The sequence below is a fragment of the Dermochelys coriacea genome, chromosome 27 (assembly GCF_009764565.3).
Source record: "Dermochelys coriacea isolate rDerCor1 chromosome 27, rDerCor1.pri.v4, whole genome shotgun sequence".
In the NCBI taxonomy this organism is placed as follows: Eukaryota; Metazoa; Chordata; order Testudines; family Dermochelyidae; genus Dermochelys; species Dermochelys coriacea.
This window is the reverse complement of record NC_050094.1, coordinates 7,451,624-7,472,093: the sequence shown is the minus strand read 5'-3', so window position 1 is coordinate 7,472,093 and position 20,470 is coordinate 7,451,624. Positions and strand designations below refer to the sequence as shown.

Genomic DNA, 20,470 nt, shown 5'->3' with positions numbered 1-20,470 from the left:
TTAAAAAGTCACCTGTAGGATAGATGTTTCTGGTAACAACAGACAAAAATTAAGATTATAATTGAAAAAGGAGACATCTCTATTTTTCAATTTTAATCTGCATTTGACAGCTGGCTGAACATTTAGTTTCACTGACTCCATGTAGCCAGTCTTCCTTGTTTATCTGGGTCTCAGAACAAGAGGGACAGAGCATTTAAAATAGAAACCTATGGTTGCAAGAGAGTTGGCCGGGGACTCGGGAGAGAAGGTGTATGTAACTGAAGCTACTTCAAATTGAAAGCCTAATATTCTTAGACAAAATTAATTAAATTTTGTCTTTATGTATGCCGCCGCCTTTGGTTTTCACTCAATATCAAGATTGCCTCTCAAGGCAATGAGTCAGGGTCAGCTGATCTGAATCTTGACCTCATCAGCTCACTCTACTGTCACCCTATAAGGTGATGGTTAGACCTCACCACTGTGCTGTGTTCAGTTTGTCACCTTCTCATTTGAAGGGTATTGCAGATAGCTGATCAAAACAAGAAAATGACAATATTCAAACTACCTGCCATGTTAAGACAACAAAAGAATTTTGCTAACCCTCCGCAGCTCTAATCATAAAGCATCATGGTGACAGAGGGCCCGCTACGCCCACTCTTACTTTTCCACTTCAGAAAGGGAACTTGGATGAAAATAGAAGGCTCCCCCCACACCACACCTCTCCTGGTCCTCTTAGGAGAGTTGCAGTACCCAAGAACAACAACTAGAGCCAAAACAAGGTCTCCATTTGAGACATACTGGGCAACTTATTTTAAATTTAGACCCAACCCTGTATGTTACTTTAGGAAACTTTTCTTTACAGGGGCATGATTTGCCTTTGGACAGCAGACCAGCTGTTCTAACCGTTTCTATCACATTCATCCAACAAGATCTGACAGTACAATGCTAATGCTTCTCTCCTTGCTCTTAGGAACAAAAGCTAGCTCTTCACTCGTTCACTTTGTAGAACTCCCAGGAAGAGGAGCCAAATGCAAAAGAAACTCCAAGGTATAGGTTAGATACAGAATTTTGCTTAGAATTACAGTTGCCAATCAAGTAAGCTAGAAAATGTGAAACCATTTTATTTTGGTTCAGATAGGAAGCTTTCTAGAGGAATCATTTGACTGGACGTGTCTATCCAAAATGCATTACTAGTGACATTTTTTACTAAATGTTTTCAAAAATAGCTCTAGTCATGCTCATAGCATCTTCTCTCTGCGAATCTTACCACCATTCAATTAAGTAATACACCTGTGGGAGACTCAATAATTCAGTTATGATCTAACATAAGGCCCACCACAGTAACAACTACCGCTAGCATCAGTTAAAATGAAAGTACTGTGCGACAAGTAATGGTACTTCACAGCACCAGGCGATTCTGACCAAATGGTCAGGGGCACATAGCCAAGGCAACAACTACAGCAACAGTTTTACTGCTAGGAAGTCTACAATGATGCTTATGACCCATCATTATCAACAGATCCTGCTTGGGGCTTATGGAAGTGGATCACATATCAAAAATAAGAACTGGGGTGAAGAGCCTACTTAATAGAAAACTTAGTCCAATATATAAAAACATACAAATGTTCAAACGGTTTAGGGACAGTAACACGAATGATTAAAAATTCCTGCAAAGGCGGTGGTTAATATTAATGTCTTTTCTTTCCACCTAGTTTTGCACTTACATCTATCAAACTAATTGGATGTGCTGCCTCAGCTGACTGACAAACACATGGACATATGCAGCAACTTAAAACAGTCATTTAAAGCCTGTAATGCTCATTAACACAGTCAACAAACAGATATACAGAACTTTTTAATTGAGAAAAATATTAAAATCAAAACCCAGAAGGTCCAAGAGGCTGGGTGCGTCTCTTCGTTTTCCGAGTCTTTTAGAGACAGCCGACACCTGCCATTAACTCCTGTAACAGTTTCTTGGAACAGTAGATGCAAAGCAACAAAAGATACTGGCCACTTGAAACATGTTTGTTCTTACTTTAGAGGGAAGGGGAAGTTATAAAGCCCTGCCTCAGTTTGGCACAGACCAATAGTGTTACACTCTCAAGATCTCCAGACAGTTGTTGTAGCAGATAGCTATCCAGTCCGGCTGAGTCGATGCCCACTGTACATTGTTGATTTCCCCTTCTGCTGTGTAGGCCAAGATTGGGTCCTCAATGGCACGAGGCATTTGCTGGATATCCCAGATGAGAGCCTGATGGTCATCCGCTACAAACAGGTAAGAAAGAATTAGACTCAATCATCTCGGAAATAGGTACAGGCATATTTACATGGCTAGTTTGAGGGATATAGTCTCAAAAGCAAGCTAAAATACAGAGGGAGAAGTCCAAATGAAAAAAAACAAAAAACCCATAAAGCTGGGCAATTCCCAAACATGGAGGAAACAAAGATCACATAAAATGAAACAACTCCACTCCACCATAACCCTGCTCATATACATCTTTAGATCACTACGCACCTGTGATAGTCTCAAGGGAAATGGTGGAAGCACCATCAATAGGTAAATTTAAGAACCAGCACTTGGAGAAAGCATTGAATATACACTGGTGGGAACAATCTTGCATTGGCCGACGAGATGGACTAGATGGAACCTAGGAGACCTTTCCTATCTTTAACTTGCATGGTTTTAAGCTTTGTGTCCAAGGAGATCTGCCCAATTTTCTTCGAAAATTAATACCTTTTCTGACCACAGACATGGGTGCCCAACTCCCAATGACTTAAATGGGAGCCCACACACAGCCAAAACCAAAAGTATGGTCTAATGGATGTTAAGCAGCCATGTTTTGAACCTCTCTACTGTGGGTACAAATATATTACACCTTCAGCCAAAAAAGGCCCGCCACAAAATATTCAGCCAGTAGCAATGCTTAATTCATCAAATGAAAAATGCAGAACTTGAGCACTGTAAGCAACTTTAACTTTATTACAAGAAGAGAAAACATCCCTTTGAATAAAGTGGTTAGCTGTTAGCTTTAGGTGCATTCCCTAGTGAACTACTCCAACATTCATGACTTAAGACAGGCGTTGCCCCCTTCACAGTTCAGACATTGGGGTACAGTTCCTTGTTTTCAAGGTGAGACAGCCCAATGCTCAAACTGCTTAAGAGGCAGCAGCTTCTCCGTTTCCCTGGAGAATTTTGGGAAATGGTGGGGGCAATAAAATGAGCACCTATGACACCTGGATATATCTAGGACCCTAGCCTTATTTTTTTGCTCAAAGAGCTGGAGAGATTCGAAGTAGTGGAAATGATTGCAGGAGTCCCAGGATAGAGATTCATACATTCAGAAAGCTCCTGGGGAACAGGACCAAACAGGGAGGAGCTGAGAAGGATAACAGATCTCTCCCCATGCTCACCTGCCGTACAGATATGGCAGGAAGAGTGAGGCGCCCAAGCAATGCCATTCACACATGCTCTGTGGTTGTTTAACCTGGCAACAGGTGTGCAGGGAACTCGGACGTCTAGAATCACCACCTTCAGAAGCAAAAGTAAAAATGTTTATTCATTTGTTTCCTGAAGAAAAAAAACCAAAAGAAAACAAGACATTTTGGCAGAACGTTATAGACACAGCACTGTCTCTAAAGACACACACGACTGACCAAAAGCGGTTTTACAATATCTGCTTGCCAAGAAATTTTGAAAGCAGCTAGAGAATCACTCTGTACATCTTGTGTAACACGTAACACAGGCAGAGAGAATCATGAAGTTACAGTTCCATGGAGAAGTACTGGCGATGTGGAAGAAAAATCTACAGTGCCTTTTGAAGTCACTGGAGCAAGATCAAACTTAAGAGTATCAGCTCAGAGGCATAAGGACCAGTCTCAAAAGCAGCCTCAGGTTAAAGGAGCCTTTCAACTCCTCAAGCTTGTAGCATCCCAAGACCTACAGCTGCATATTACAGATGCAAATAAGTATGCAGACATATGAAATCAAGTCAGCTTTTATAAAAAAGTGTTAATATTGAAATTCAGCAAGTATGAACTTCAATACATTTGGAAAATGAACAGCGTACAATGCAGTGAACAATTCCATAGAATAACTCATTACATTACTTCTCAGAAACTGGGCTTCTTGCAATCTGTATCTACAGCGCTCTCCCAGATACCAAATATTGAGCACTTATGTAGTGCTCTTCTCCTTCAAAGTGCTTTACAAGCACTGACTAAGCAGTAAGCTCATCTAAAAAGTCCAACTGCTGAAGCTTATAGGGCAAACAGCACCTCACCTCCATACCATCCATGGCCATTGTTGCAAGATAGTTGGGATCCTGCTTGTTCCAGCAGAGACGCAGCAACGGATGGTGCTGTGGATCCTCATAGATAATGGTGCTGTGCTCCAGATGACGAAGGTCAAACATCCGCACCGAGCCATCTGCGCCAACTGACGCAAACATGTCTCTCCCGCCACCCGCGCGGCTAAATGCAATGTCATACACCTGCTCAGTGATAGGGGAGATAAGAACATGGCATTACTTTAACCTTCCTTTTGGCTCCCATTTCTTCACTTAAAAGGAATGTGCCCTATTAATTCTTCCTCTTCCTCCTACCAGTTAGTGTTTGCAAACGCAAGAACAGCACACAGTCATGTCAAAGTAGTGACAGCACTGCTCTCTAGGCAGTTTGAGATGGGAGCATGCTAGGAGCATGTGCCAGCTTCTTCAGTATCTACATCTGGGCCTTTCCCTCTCCAATAAAAATATCACCATTACATGGCTGGACTGCATGTGCTATATATACTTATTCATGGAGAAAAATACAAAGAGTCTTAAGATCCAGTGTGGCACCAGTTTATTACCAGATATGTTCTCTGTTTGGGGAATGCACCAAGAGGGCTTTTCCGTCTAAATAGTGTGTCATCACTAACTATTTACTCTGTCAGGCATTGGATTTTACTAGGGAATTGCAATGAATTATATAGCAAATTCCACAGATATCTTGGTGTAGAATATAAAATTGCGCCTACTGGCCAATGATGCAGTTAGAGATGGAAGAGATATAGCCTATTCCCTGGTTTCAGAGTAGCAGCCGTGTTAGTCTGTATTCGCAAAAAGAAATACAGCTACAGCTCACTTCATTGGATGCATTCAGTGGAAAGCTTATGCTCAAATAAATTTTAGTCTCTGAGGTGCCACAAGTACTCCTTTTCTTTTAGCCTATTCCCTAGCTCAGAATATAGTCCTCCTGAGAAATGACAATTTAGATGTACATAATTTTTTAGAGAGGTCTTTAAAAATGTATCAGTTCTAATTCTATCCTCTGAGGCCTCTGCAGTAGGAGTCTACATACTAATGCAACTTAACTTTAATAGTGGAGAGAAGAGAAAGCTTTACTACTAAAATTAGCTTTTTTGGGAAGTGTCGCAGAAACAAAGGTCTATTATAGGACAAAGGGTCGTACAGATTTTGTCTAGAGTCTAGAAAGACCTTCATCCCAAATACATGCCAACTTTTGTAACATGCATATTTTATATAAAAAACAAACATTTTTATGGTATGACATGTCATTCAGTTTTTGGGAACGCTTGGGGAAGAAAGTTGCGGGGGTGGGGAGAAAGGTTGGTAGGAACTTTGTTGGGGGTACATAGGCTTCAAGTCTAAATAAAACTACTAAAGACTCTAGTAATGCTCCCTGAAGTAAAGGGGCAGAAAGTCCCAGGGAATGAAGAACCCTTTCCTTTCTCCCGCACCCAACAAAATGCTCACAGAGCTTCCTCAGAAAGGCATAGGCAGCAAAGAATCCCTGCTCCACGCCCTCATAAATGGAGCCAGGGAGCAAATGCTTTTTTTTTTTTTTTTTTAACTAGGCAGTTATAAACATTTTTCTAAGACTTATTCTATTATACAGGCCTGATCCTACAAACCCTTAATTGAATGAGAAAGAATCTGATACGACTGTCCCAAGTATAAAAAGGAACAAAGAAGGAAAGTCTAGAGGCTGCTGTCACTACAGGGTGATTTGGGTGCCTTAACTGTATGTTTCCATGTTTTGCTATCTTTAGGTTTCTTTTAACTTTAATCTTTAAATAAATAAAATAAATAAATAAATAAAATAAAAATTAAGAAAAGATTAATAAGTTTCTCCACCCTTAAATTACTAATTAGCCTCTCAACTTTAAACTGGAGTTAAATTTATAAAATATTGCCAAATACAAATTAATTAATACAAATTAGAACAAAACAGCAAGCACATTCTGCAGATCCACCGTCTAAAATGAGTAAAAGCGAGTATGTAGAATTTTCAGACTACAAGCAACTTAATTTTAGACAGATATGTAATGTAGACTCCAAGTCTTTTTTCTAAATCCGCAGATTTTTCTGGAGAAAATGGGAGTTATGTTCATTCTATAGGCCTTTAACAGGTGTAATGCAGACAACCATATGAATTAAAAAAAGAAAGAGCAATATCATCACCTCTTTGTCATGTGCAATAAGCTGGGTCTTGACATGGCCCGATACCAGATTTACTCTTCCCAATACCTGCCCAGTCTCCAGACCCCAGATGGTACAGGTTGTGTCAATGCTAGACGTACCTGAAACAAAGAGTGTCTGTTAATGGTGGTATTAACAGAGATCTGCAGAAATGTCATCTTATCACTTATGGGACTAGTCTCAGATGTGCTTTGAGATCTCTGTGTGAAGAGAACTCTGCATGAGCACAGTATTAGGATTAAAATGTTTGACATGCCTGAATTAAACTATGGATCACAGGCTGGATCTGGCCAACACAATGTGTGTGTGGCCCACATGACTCAGGTTGTGCAGAAATTTCAAAGTCAAGTCTCTAGCCCTCATAGCTGTAGAGAAAGTCTTCCAAAGATGAACCAAGCATAAAGTGATAACATGTCTGCCCGAGTGTCCAGACAGCCTGACTCAGTGGGGTGAACTCCCCTGCCCTATACAAAACTACCTGGAACATCAGCTCTAAAGCCCAACAAGGGTGGTAGTGAGGCCCTTCATGGGTGGGAATTCCTGCAAAAGAGGAAACGCCGGAATAAATGTTACTACAGAAAGGATGTATTGCTCCTTTGATCTCTGTTCAAACTTCACCCTTTTGTTAGTGGAGGTCTTGACTATGGATCAAGGGGAGTATATGCCATCCTGGATTCATACCCCACCCGACAGATTATAATTAAACAATGCTCCAAATGAGAGTGATGCCTGGTTTAACTCCTGCTGCTGCAGAGGCATTTCATTGCAACAAACATGATGCAATAGTACCTGTGGGGCAACGTTCTGTCCAACATCTTCAGCTACAGTCAAATGGCTGATCTCAGCCAGAAGAGTTTGTGTATAAATTTAACACTAACAAAACTGACAGACCTGAAGACTGAAACCCTCTATTCAACATATAGGCTGAGCACAAGCAGCAGCCAGGGAACATCACCAACCCATGTGCACAACCCTGACCTGAAGACACCTCCTCCAAGAGGGGAGAAAGAGTTCAGTCTCCATGGGCTACTCTTTTGTGACATTTACGGCAGCAGCTTTTTTGTGATGTAGAAATCTGGCCTCTGAACACCCATGAGCTGGTAGTAAGTTCTAGTCACTACTCACCTGGGTTAGATTCAAAATGGTCAATTTTATATTGAGTATTTAATGTGTCAGCAGTCTTACCTAGAAGATAAGGATCCACTTCATTCCAATCAAATGATGTTAATGGGGCACAAAAATCAGAGTTCTTATTATTGTTCAGCAAGCACTCCAGTCGGGTCTCAGTTTCACCCACCTTCAGGAAGAAATTAAATACACAATAGCTGCCTTATTGAATGGCGTGGCTGCAAAATCCAAGAAGTGCCCCATAGAGCATAGGCTTTCAGAACTTCAAATCTCAACTGTGTTTGACATTTGTTTCTTCCATAAATATCTTATCTATTGTGAAGAGCTTTCAGACTGTTTGAACTACAACTGAGAAAGCTACATATGCTCTCCCCTAACAAGTTTGTTACAACAGCAACTATTGAGCCTTGCCATCACATTTAATAAGCTACTTTCATAATTCTGACACTCCTAGAATTCTCAAGATACCTCACAGCTATTGTATTGTTATTCAGAGAGGGTTCTATGTTATTTTGAGAATGTAGGTAAAAACAAATTACTATGTTGGCTTTTAATTATGGGTCCTCCCCCTAGGTAATATTGGTGAGCATAATGCTAGAGATAAATGTGCCTCAAAAGAAATGGAACTGGGAGAGAAGGGGATCAAAATGCAATGCAGTTAATGGCACATACATGGCCCTTTTTGAGAGGCTATTTACTTACTCTCCACACACGCAGGTAATCACCGCTGGTTGCCAACAGGTCTGGATATACTCCCTTGGTGTCAGGAATCCACATGAGCTTTGTAGTAGGATATGGGTGATCAAAGGTGTTTCTGCAAATGAACTCTGAGCTCTCCTCATCTAAACCAACAAGCTGGACCTGTAAGAAAATGTCTATCAATTAAAAACTAACTTTTCTGCTTAGCAAAATAACCATGTATATAACAGTATTAAGACAACGTGTATAGAGTGTTGCATTTTAAATGCTATATTAGCAGTTAAGAGTCTATTAATGATATACCAAAACAAACTCCAGTGTTCATCTTGACAAGCTGCAAGATACCTCCCTCTCTTCCACCTTCTCAAAATTTTAAGGAATACAATCTGTGGTAGGACACGAAAGATCTACTGCTAAATACTACAAAAAGAAAAGGAGGACTTGTGGCACCTTAGAGACTAACAATTTATTAGTCTCTAAGATGCCACAAGTCCTCCTTTTCTTTTTGCGGATACAGACTAACATGGCTGCTACTCTGAAACCTGCTAAATACTAGTCATTGATCTACCACCACCATTATATTTTGCACTTCTCTAGTACTTGCCAACCAAGTATCTCAAAATGCTTTTAGAGGAGTTAAAACCAAACCACTCAGCTCCTTCTGAGGTACAAAAGTATTAACTAATTTCATTTTATAGAAGGAGAAATTGGGGCACAGAGGTGACCAGAACACAGCTCTGTCCCCCAAATGATGGAAGCTATTTCTTCTCTTCCACCTATGCTGCTTTCAGATAACTTTAAAAAAAAAAAAGGAAACATGCCCAGTAAACCTCACAGACTGCTCCATGGTTTCAGTAGATGCATATGCATTACAGAAGCCTCTTTTCTAAGCATATGGTTTTAGCAAGGTAAGTGAATGGAAGGGACATGCTAGGGTACCATATTTATTCTCTTTAAATCAGTTTCCAATTCAAAAGATTCAACCCAGGTCTCCAACAGCAAAGTGCTTAAAAATCATAGCAGACGGTGCAACACAAGTGACAAAGTAAGAGTGACAGTATTACAAATGGGTTAAGACCTGGAAGAAATAGTCAAACTCTGATTTTTCTGCTCCTTTATATCAAAGATTTGTAGCATGGTGGCATATGAAATTTAGTAGCACATAATAAGGTACAAAGTGGGGAATAATCTAAGTTTCTCAAACACTTCACTGCATTCTAAATTAGACTATGTCTACAGTGCACACCTTGCAGCTGCGCTGCTGTAAGGTGCACAGTGTAGCCGTTCTATCGCCGGGAAAGCTCTCTCCTGGCAACAAATTAAACCACCTCCAACAAGGGGCAGTAGCTTCGTCACCAGGATGTGGCTCCCGCTGACAAAGCACTGTCCAGCTTTTTGTTGTTAGAACTTATGTCGTTCGGGGGGGGGGGGGGCAGGCGTTTTTTCACACCCCGAGCCACAAAAGCTTTAACAATGGAAGTGCCAGGGTAGATAAAGACTTAGATTTAACACTGGGGGAAAAATCCTGGGTATTTTTGTGGCCTGCTCAATTAAAGTCTCTGCTCGGACCTTGTCCTCTATGGGCCAGAAGGGAATGCCACAGCTAATCAGGGCCCTGCTGGCTTAGATGAAAGGAGCTGCCTAGCCTTAGCTGTTCAGTTCCTGGCTGGGACCAGAGGTGGCAAGGAAGGGTGCTGCTCTCTGGAGAAAGGAACTTGAGGGTATATCCAGAGTTTTTCTGGCTGCACTTTGCAGAGCTCATTTTGCAGAGATAGAATCTAAGAACCTTAACCCTGAGATTAGGGTGAACCTAAAGGGGCTAGGTAGCAAGAGGCCCAAGGAAGAGACAGCAATGAATTTAAACAAGCCATATATGTCTGTTTATAGGGTCCATCAGCTGGAACCTGGAGTAGTGAGTGGGCCAGAGTTCCCCTACCGACTACAGGTAAAGTATAAATCCCAAGAACGATGGAGCTTATTTGGGAGCCTGAACAAAGGGCAGAATTAAAGGCCACAGAGCCATGACTGAAGACCCTACTGAGGGCAAATAGACAGTTTATTGGACTCTAATACCCCAGAAGGGGTTTGTGATGGGGTGTTAGCCCTACAACTAGCCCATAACCCTAGGTAGGCTGTGCAACAGGCAGCCAATTGGAGAAGGGCTGCGAGGAGCAGCCAATCAAGGCCAGGCAGGCCCATATAAGAAGTGCCTCAGGGCAGAGCAGGTCAGTCATTCCCTGGAGCTGGGAGGACTGGCTGACTTGCAGGCAGAGGGCAGCTAGCACCTTGACCAGAGCAGTGCTGGGCAGGATCAGGGGAGCAAGAATGAGCTCCCAGCTGACTGCTGGCATGCTGAGACCCCGAGACAAGGGCGGAGAAGGTGCTGGGGCTGCGAGAAAGTGGCCCAGAGAAGTAAACTGCGGTGTTGGAGGGGATGCAGCATGCAGCTGCCATCTACAGAGTCCCTGGGCTGAGAACTGGAGTAGTGGGTGGGCCTGGGTCCCCTTCTTACCCCCAATTGCCACTGAGGAAGTGGCTGGACAGTGGACTGCTGTTCCCTGGAAGGGGGGAGAACCGAGTGAGACACTGACAGAGGGCTGTGTCCTGAAGAGGACAGCACAGTCATTGTGGTGACATGGGTCCAGGAGCAGAGGTGACAGTGGGTGAGACACCACCAGAAGAGGGCACACTGGCTAGCAGAGCTGATCCCCAGGACATCCAGCAGGAGGCACCGCAGCAATAAGTTGCACCCAGGTGCAGGGTTCATTTGGACTTTGTGGCTTGGCTGGAGTGTCAAGCCACAGAAGGCCCACCAAGGTCAGTCAGCAATCTGCTGGAGGCATCGGGGTGAGAGGACTGTAACACCATGCTCAGCCACAAATAGGCACTCAAACAGGAGTGTGCCCCTTCAGTTCCTCTCAGTTCTTTCCCACTTTCTTCCAGCTCTCAGGCAGACAGACAATAACTTTTCTCCGGAGGGCATTCTGTGCCAAAAAAGTAAAAATTCTGCAAATTTTATTTGTCAAATAAATGTGGAGGCTCCAGCATAGCACTGGGGAGCAGAGGCCACTGGATGCACTGAGGTGGGAGATCTCTCTACAGCTTCCCCCGGGACATGGACTCAGCGATGAGGCTGCATCCAACTCTGATACAGCGCAAGGCCAGGCCTGCCCCTCCATGTCAGGTTCACCAGGTGTGGGTAAGCAGGCTCAGCCCGTTAGGATCCGAGTGTGGAGGGGGTTAGTGAGGGGGATCCAGGTGTGGGTGGAGAGGGTTCTGTGTGGGACCATCTGGATGCGGGCTGCTCAGCGGGATCCGGGTACAGAGATCTGGATGCAAAGGAGCTTGTTAGGGGGTTCTGGATGCAATGGTAATGGGACGTTGCAGGGGGTTCCAGGTGAAGGTGGTTGGGGCTCAGCAGAGGGTTGGGGTCCTGGGGGTGTGGAGGGGGGATAGAGCTCAGCAGTGGTGTCTGGGTTTGTGTGTTGGGGGGTAGGATGCTGAGGGAGTAGGACGCAGTGGGGTGGCGATCCAGATGCAGCTGGTTGGGGCACGGCAGGGTGGGGATCTGGGTGAAACTCATTGGGATGGTCTAGGGGAGTGGGGCTTGTCAGGGGGTTCTGTATGTGGGAGGGGTGAGGCTCTGCAGGAGAGTCTGAGTATGAGGGGGTCTGGATGGATAGTGGATTGGGGAGCAGCTCTCCGTACAGTGATCCCTCCCCCTGCAGCTGAGTGATGGGTGCAGGAAGTGGGGGTCAGGGGGGGAATTTGCAGAGCTTCCTGCAGCTGGGGGAGAAATATGCGGGTGGGTCTGACCTAACCCTGGATGCCATGCAGGGAAAGAGGAAGTCCTGTCCTCCCCAGCCCAGTCAGGACTAGTGCTGAGCCCAGCACAGGGTAGGAGCCACCAGCCAGGTCTTCCCCAGTCCCGCCCCCCGCCCTACAGCGATTTGCCTTTCTATGGCTGCCGTGGGCACCCAAAACATACTGCTGGGGAAGGTCGCATGACTGCTCTTGTGGCTTCCCTTTGCTTCCTCGTCAGTCATTTTTCTGCAGGGAAACAAAGAAATTTACATGGGACATAAATTCTGCACATGCGCAATGGTGCAGAATTCCCGCAGGAGTAATAGTTGTATATTTGCCATGGCAGCCTATGCTCTCAAACACAGTTACTGCACACAAAAAGCTTTCTTAATCCAACATTAAGCTTGCACTGCTAAAAATGAAGTAATCAAGAAATAAGAGCTAAGATTCTTACAGCACTGCTAGCTTGGCCACACTGCACCTATTCGCTATAACACCACTTACTTAGGCTCTAAATACATTCTATGGATGTATACCAGAGATCACTTATTCACTGACGCTTCAAAAACTTCCGCACCCCGATCTGGGTCTATGCTGGTTATGTGCTATGCATGTATCTTGTGAACTTGTAACTGATACTTGTAACTTCTCATAACTTAAGCCTGACCCCAGATGTAAAATACCTTCCTCCTTAACTTGTATAAATTTGATTTTAAACATTAGATTAATAAAAATTGTTGGTGAAATATATTGAAGTTTCACATGCTAAGGACAAGTCAATATTCCTGTTCATTTCTGAAGCTAATGTTAGATTTGAAACTGACTTAACATGTAAAGAAGAAGAAAATTTTATTTTTCTCCATCCCAGGAGTAAGTGTTCCCCCTCTAAGCTGGTTTAAAACCTTCAAGTCAGTTATGTGCTTGAACTACTTAGATCAGTGAGCACTTTAGATGCAATGTATGGATATAGAAGCAATGTATGGATATACAGTGCAAAGTTTTTTATTGCATATAAACAAAAAGCCGATTTCTATTTGTAACTTAATATCCACTTTTTTCAAATTTGATTATAGACAGTTCTCAATACTATTTACCTGCCAAAGGTATTCAGCTATTTGAGTTGTGAGAGAAAGTATCTTTAAAATTACTTGTGTTACCATTGTTTAATTGAGCAACTGTAGGGATTTTGCCCAAGCTCCCACATCTTAACCCTCCCAACCCCCAGACGTCACACACTGAAAAACTTCTGCCTCAAAACATGAATTTTCCAAAGAAAGTTATGAGTAAAGGTAGGTAAGACTGCAAGACAACTTGTCCCTAACTGAATGAATCATTGCCAAATTAATTCAAAGGGATTTACACAGACAAATGTATGACAAAGTTATTTCCGGTTTAGAACTAATCTGAAACAGACAAACATTGTTACAATAAAAAGAGCATCTTGCTACTCAAGAAGGCAAACTCCTTTCAGAGTATTCAGACTCTCCCTCCTCTGAATGCTCCCAGGCCTCTCACCTGATTAGTTATACCAAGGTCTTGTTTGCCAGACACACACAATGGTCTCAACAGAACAGAAAGATATTTTTAATTTTTGAAAGTATAAACACAGTAGAACCTCCGAGTTATGAAGACCCCGGGAATGGAGGTTGTATGTAACTGAAATGTTCGTAACTCTGAACAAAACATTATGGTTCTTTCAAAAGTTTACAACTGAACATTGACTTAATACAGGTTTGAAACTTGATTATGAAGAAAAATGCTGCTTTACTTTTTTTTTTAGTAGTTTACATTTAACACAGTACTGTACTTGCTTTTTTGGGGGATCTGCTGCCCAATTATGTACTTCTGGTTCCAAATGACAATGTGGGGTGAACTGGTAAGTTCGTAACTGTGGTGATCATAACTCTGAGGTTCTACTGTACATGCTGCAGGAAGAGTATGAATTGATGCAGACAATCTGGCTTAGGTTACTGACCAGTATCTCAGTTTTAGTTTTTGGTTTAGATTTCAAAGAAGATTGTGAGGCAGATCTATTGCTTAAATCAGTATTTCCTAGACTTGAAAACTGAGCTTCCCTTACAAGAAAATGCAAACAATCCATCCCTCTTCAACCCTGCCAAGTGCTGTTAAAGGCTTAGCCCCAGATGATTGGAGACAGATTGTGCCATTTTCACAGCAGTGCTTCCTTTCTTATAAGCAGTGCTGCCTAGTGGCTAGAGCACTAGACTAACTCAGGAGACTGGAGTTCTATTCCTGGCTCAGCCACTAGCCTGTTGGGTGACCTTGGGCAAGCCACTTCTCCTATGCCTCAGTTTCCCCATCTGTAAAATGCGGATGATGATATTAACTGCTTTGAGATCTGATGAAAAGTGTTCTAAAATCTAGGTATTATATGCTTTGAGTAATAAGAGTTTACAGTGGTGATGTTTGCCTCTGAGTTTGTACCCACTGAAACAAATGGGCAATTCACAACCTGATTATTAACCTTGAAAGTGTGACTGAAATGTCTCTTTACAACTTTGACAGCTAAAAATCTTGTTTTTTAAAAAAGTGAAAGCTGAGGCTGTGGAGAAAAATTAAGAGTCCTATCTGCCCCCCCCCGGTTAATCATTCATGCATCTCATTTGTAAACAGTGCTTTAAATGAATCCAGAAATATACTGGGTCCAGAATGTGGCAGTCTACCGGAGTGGAAGAACATCACTAAGTAACACCAAGTGACAGCTCACACCACTGCTTCCTATTGGTTTCCAGTCTGAACCTGAATTGTTCACCTACAAAGCCCTAAATGATTTGGGACGTTGCAATAAGCTAAGCTCCCTGGGTCCAAAATAGCTCATGTCTGTTGGCCTTCACAGCATGCTACAAGCAGCGCACCTATTCCTGTGGACTGCTACAGATGATGGGGCTTGAACCACCTCAGGTAGGGAAATTATGAATTTGGTTTTATAGGGGGTTAAATTATGTTGTCTGTCAAGGTCGGGGGGTAAACTGCAGTTGTATTATTGGTTTTGTATCTTGCATCAGGAATGCCCTTTTGGAAGAAATCCCCAAACCAATACAAATCAGATAAGAATCTGTCCTGCTTTCATCCACTGCACTACCCTCACAGTAGGCAGTTCTGCGGTAGTGATTGTGAGAAGCATTGAATCTTTTTAAAAGCACCACTTATTTTTCTTGGAAATAAGGAAGACAGGAATACTGGCGTGATTTTAGGAAAATCTACCTTCCTAAAAATAGTAACAAAATGGATGATATTCATTACAATGTTGATTTGTAATGCATTAGAAACACAGGGGAAGCAGAGAAGTCAATGTTCTCCAAAGCAAGGGGAATAAAATTAAGAAAAATATTGTTTTGAAGCTAAGAAGCTTTAAAGTTTATGTATATGAAATGTAACGTTAGTTTTAATTTTTCCTTTAAATGCTGCTGATTGTACCTCACTTTTTTTTAATGTTGTTAGGATCCCTTATGTGATTGACATGCAAGTTTGCCAGCTGAGATAAGGCACATGTAGGATGACAGTTTTCAGACCTGCCCTATAAAGCTATCCTCTCCTGTCCCTGAAACTAATCAGTTATCAAAACCAAGAGCTGTCGTGTACTTTACAGCCCCTCATTAGAAAGCTCCATTTAACATACTTAAATAAGTTCTTTCATAATACCCATAAATAGATATGGACTAGATTGGAAAGAGCTACTTTTCAGCTAGCATGGCCCCAATGTAGTTAGCTAGCATCTGCACAACTGGAGGACAAACTTCCCTCCATTTTCCTAAATGTTTCCTTGCAACATTCAGCAAACTAGATTATATCATTATCACAAGAGTCTCAGTGGGGTAGCAACCACCACATCCCAGTGCTGGTAGGTTTTGTTTGCAATCAAGAGTGCCGAGGTGTGTCTATCTTTGCTTTGCATGGTCTCCAAGTACAGGAGACACTACCAACACTCTAATCAATAGCACTACCAATACTCTTAGCAATAGCTACAATTTTATTTAATGAAGTCTGCAATCTCCCTGCCTCCATTAGGTATCTTTTTACATGAGTGACTATCGGTATTTGTTAGCACCATGCAACTGAAAACCTATACATGATGTAAACAAGTCTGCAGCGTTTGATCAAGATCCCTTTTGAGGAACAGCCAAATGTGAAGTCTGAAGGTCTTGTTTCAATTTTTAAAAGACTGAAGAAAATATATATTTTATTTCTACAGCAATATCAGGCAAACAAATTTGCACCCCACTCATCATGCCTGTTTTCATTTCCACACGCAAGTCTCGCACTCTCCAGTACTCAGAAGGAATGGAAAACAATGGGACAGATCCAGGGCCATAATAGCCCACTTGGGAATATTCCCAGGACAAAGGTAAGGCTACCAAATGTTAGAGCTGCTTTAGAAGTGGCCCAGACTTAGGGCAGTGCAAAGATGGCAAAAGCCTGGGCTACACTGGGGGGTGGTTGGGGTCTGTTCAAACGAAGATACGCAACTTCAGCTACGCTATTCGCGTAGCTGAAGTCGAAGTATCTTAGTTCGACTTACCTGGCCGTCCTCACGGCGGTGAGTCGACCGTGGCGGCTCCCCTGTCGACTCCGCTTACTCCTCCTGCCGAGGTGGAGTACAGGCGTCGATTTGGGGATCGATTTATCGCGTCTAGACGAGACGCAATAAATCAATACCTGATAGATCGATCACTACCCACCGGGTAGTGAAGATGTACCCAAAGACAACTTCTTATCCCCCCAACCCCCTTCACATCAGCTGCACCTTCTGTTACCTGTCAAGAGTCACAACACAGAACCTTGCCCATGGTCTTTTAACCTATCCTACCACTTCTAGTCCAATCCCTGTTTCAGTTTCTTATTTTAGGTCCTTTGCATATACAGTGCTAGAGCATCATATTTACAATAGATTGTTACCTTACATTATGCATATAACTAGAGGGTGCAGCTGCCTTTTTTAATCAAATGCTTTGGATTTAATTATGAGACCATTATTCTTTTAGCCTCTCAGATTTTTTTTTTCAGTTTGATGGTAGAGAGGGTAGTGTCAGATCACTGACTGAGTATAAGATAAGCATATTGAGACAGTTCTGGTACAGCAGAAGCATTGAAAACTCACCCTTTGCCAATACAAAATTACCTTAGAATCATACTAAAGTACTGGGTTAACACTTATCTCAGATACAACACCATGGAAAATTGTTAGCAAATACTGACAATGGCTGTCATTGCATTTTTCAGGGAGTGTTTTCCCCTTTGTCATATAAAGCTTTAACTTTCAGGTGTTTTTGAATTGGCTACCATAAAGGGCTTCCAAAGAGTATTATCGCCCCCCCCACCCAAAAAACTCAAACCAGATAACTGGATTTAAATAGTCTTTCAAAAAAAAAAAAAATTATCTTTGGGTTGAAACCAAGCTGGAAAGTTTCAGGCCAAGAGAATTTTTGGAGGAAATTGCAATTGTCATTACATTCATTCTCTGCCACTATGACAAACAGCAAGTCTCTCTCGACCCAAAAATGAGCATTAACCCAACACAACTTAGTTTGTTTCCCCACACTCTTAAAAGAGAAACTTGCAGAGAGAGATGCAAGTTTCTCTTTTATCACCTGCTATTAAAACACCTATTATTATTGTAACAAACACTTTTTTTCCGTCCATTCAACAGCACACTGCAGTCAGTTTTCTCCTGTTTGTATGGGTCTTTCAAACAGAAACGGGAGATTTAAATGGGAAAATGCAATTGTAAAATGACAAAAGTTGGCATGGGAATGAACGGGAGAGCATAGTGCCATAAGATATTTTTAACGAATGATTTTCAAGTTGACAGTCCCAGTGCCATTTGCACTCCCATGGCCCCAACATAACTCACCAACTGTGAGTGAGACACACATACAGCTTGCTAGTTAAAACGACTACACATCACACTGAGATAGCACTTTAGATGACCCGAGCACTATGGAGGCAAGAATTTAGCCATTTTAGACAATGCCAGCCCAGCCCCAAAATTGCCCACACCTTGTTACATTTCTCCAGGAAGTTGTAAGCCATCCCATTCCCTCCACCAACTCTGTTGTAATCTTCCCTGCTTGGAGGCTTCCCATTATATAGTTCCACAAAAGGACTATGCACCCTGACCCCCCCAGGCTGGCTTATCTAAAAGGGATATTCATACAAAGCAGCTGAAGTTATAGCACTTATAAGCTTGTTGCCTAGTAATCAAACACAGTGCCTGTAAGAGTGATTATGTGGGCTGCTCCTGGAAGTGAGGTCTCTTATTTAAATCCAGAGAGGGCATACAGTAGCTATAGCACGCCTTGTGAGGGAGAGCGAGAGGAGATTCCTCTCCTAGAGGTCCACCGGAGAAGGGTCGGAGAAAGAGATTGCAGGGGGGAACCTTCATGCGTCCTGCAAAACCTTTCCCACAGCAATGAAACCTTCAGAAGCAAGGCCCCACTGGGCATTTTTAACATGAAGCCACCAGAGTTCCAGACCACTGAAAGCGGACCCCAGCCCAAACTTCCCAGCGCTGGGGAAAGAGGAGGGGTTTCCACCGAATACCGTAGGAAACGCCACACAAAAAACTCCGTGACCAGAGTGTGACGGCCGCCCTACCCTCAACTCTGCCCCCGGGGGGGGGGCCTCGTGATCCCCCCCCCGCCCTACCCTCAACTCTGCCCCGGGGGGGGGCCTCGTGATCCCCCCCCCACCCTACCCTCAACTCTGCCCCCGGGGGGGGGGCCTCGTGATCCCCCCCCCACCCTACCCTCAACTCTGCCCCCGGGGGGGGGCCTCGTGATCCCCCCCCCCCCTACCCTCAACTCTGCCCCCGGGGGGGGGCCTCGTGATCCCCCCCCCACCCTACCCTCAACTCTGCCCCCGGGGGGGGGGGCCTCGTGATCCCCCCCCCCACCCTACCCTCAACTCTGCCCCCGGGGGGGGGCCTCGTGATCCCCCCCACCCTACCCTCAACTCTGCCCCGGGGGGGGCCTCGTGATCCCCCCCACCCTACCCTTAACTCTGCCCCCGGGGTCTCCCCGCCCTACCCTTAACTCTGCCCCCGGGGTCTCCCCGCCCTTCTGCGCCCCGTCCCCGGCGGCGAGCCCCCCCCACGCACTTTGTTGTTGTACTCCTCCACGAAGCTGCCGAGCGCCAGGCGGAAGCGCTTGTCGGGCCGGACGCTCCAGTTCATGGCGTACACGGTCCAGGGCGCCTCGTACTTGTAGATCTCCTTCCGCTTCCCGTGCAGCGACATGGCGGGGCCGGGGGGCGCGGGCCGGGGCCGCAGGCAGCCGCGGGGGGGGAGGGGGGAGCAAGGGCCCAGGTGAGGCGCGCGGGGGGAGGGGGAGGGGGAGGGGTGTCTCGGTCCGAACGAGGCCTACGGAAGCCGGGGGCGGCGGGGGAAGCGGGTGGAGGGCGCAGCCGGCTCGTGGTCCCGGCTCCCAAGCCCGGAGACGCTGCGCGCCGCGGCGGAGGCCGTTTGGGATTCAGCCCCTCACACAACAGGAGCGGAAACCACGCGCGCTGCCCCGCCCGCTGCGCGTCCGTTGGCTGAGTCGACCGCCACTCAGGGCGTCCCGGACCGCCGTTGGGTGGGAAACCTGCCAGTCAGAAGCGTTCCGGTCTCTTATGGGTCACTGTACCGCTCATTCTAAGCAGTCGCGCCTCGCATTAGTAGAGTCACCTGCCACTCCGTTCGACCCCGCCCCAGAAGGGTGGGATGCTCTTTCTCAACATCTCATTGGCTGCGATGGGTCGCAGTGGCTTCGCCCCTTCATGAGGCGGGACCGTCTATCTTTCTCTCATCCTATTCGCTGGAAAAAGTGTCAGTCAGGGGTGAGATGGGCGGCAGGTGGGACTTGGAGCCCAATAGGGGTTAGCAGAGCAATTTGAGCCTTAGATTTAGACGTATCCTTCAGGGCCAAGGGTTCGAATCCCAGCTCTGGCAACTAGATGGGCTGTAAAAACCCTGGGTCAGATCAGGCTCCTTTAAGGAGCTCAGCTCCCATTTAAGCAGTAATATAAGGGCCAGATTTTTAGCTGTGCCAAGCAATCCGTATGCTGAGCAATTTTGAAAACCATGCCCCAGGTCAACCCTTTGTAGGTTTATTCAAAGAGCGGGTGAGGCATAATGTCATTGCTGGGCTGTGCCAGGAAAGAGTCTGTTCTGCTTCAAGTCAAGGAGTGTATCCCATACATGGATGGAAACACATAAAGGCCTTGCCTTACGCTAGGAACATTTTTCGAAAGCTTTGCACCACTGCTGACCGCTCTCCTGCAGACAAGGCATTGGAGGAGGAGCAGAGAAAAGTCTAATTTGTATGGGGCCAGATTCTCAAAAGATTGCAGCACCTGTTTTGGCAGGTACCCAGGGCTGG

General features: G+C 44.5%; 1 protein-coding gene across 1 annotated transcript; it reads right to left on the bottom strand.

The window, feature by feature from the left end:
- Positions 1 to 4: 4 nt before the first annotated feature.
- Positions 5 to 19,627, bottom strand: DCAF7 (DDB1 and CUL4 associated factor 7). Its single transcript, XM_038385548.2, has 7 exons — positions 19,210 to 19,627; positions 8,292 to 8,450; positions 7,647 to 7,758; positions 6,444 to 6,562; positions 4,260 to 4,469; positions 3,391 to 3,508; positions 5 to 2,244 (listed from the first exon to the last, which is right to left on the bottom strand). Exons 1-7 carry the CDS (start codon positions 19,345 to 19,347, stop codon positions 2,072 to 2,074), a joined length of 1,029 nt encoding a protein of 342 aa, XP_038241476.1. The 5' UTR covers positions 19,348 to 19,627; the 3' UTR covers positions 5 to 2,071.
- Positions 19,628 to 20,470: the final 843 nt, after the last annotated feature.

Excerpts from the sequence above, each read along its gene's own strand:
- DCAF7 (XM_038385548.2), bottom strand. The coding sequence starts at position 19,347 with ATGTCGCTGCACGGGAAGCGGAAGGAGATCTACAAGTACGAGGCGCCC. Across the intron at positions 4,470-6,443 it reads TTATTGCACATGACAAAGAG|GTGTATGACATTGCATTTAG; the intron begins GTGATGATATTG and ends ATCACTGAGCAG. Across the intron at positions 3,509-4,259 it reads TGGCCATGGATGGTATGGAG|GTGGTGATTCTAGACGTCCG; the intron begins GTGAGGTGCTGT and ends TTGCTTCTGAAG.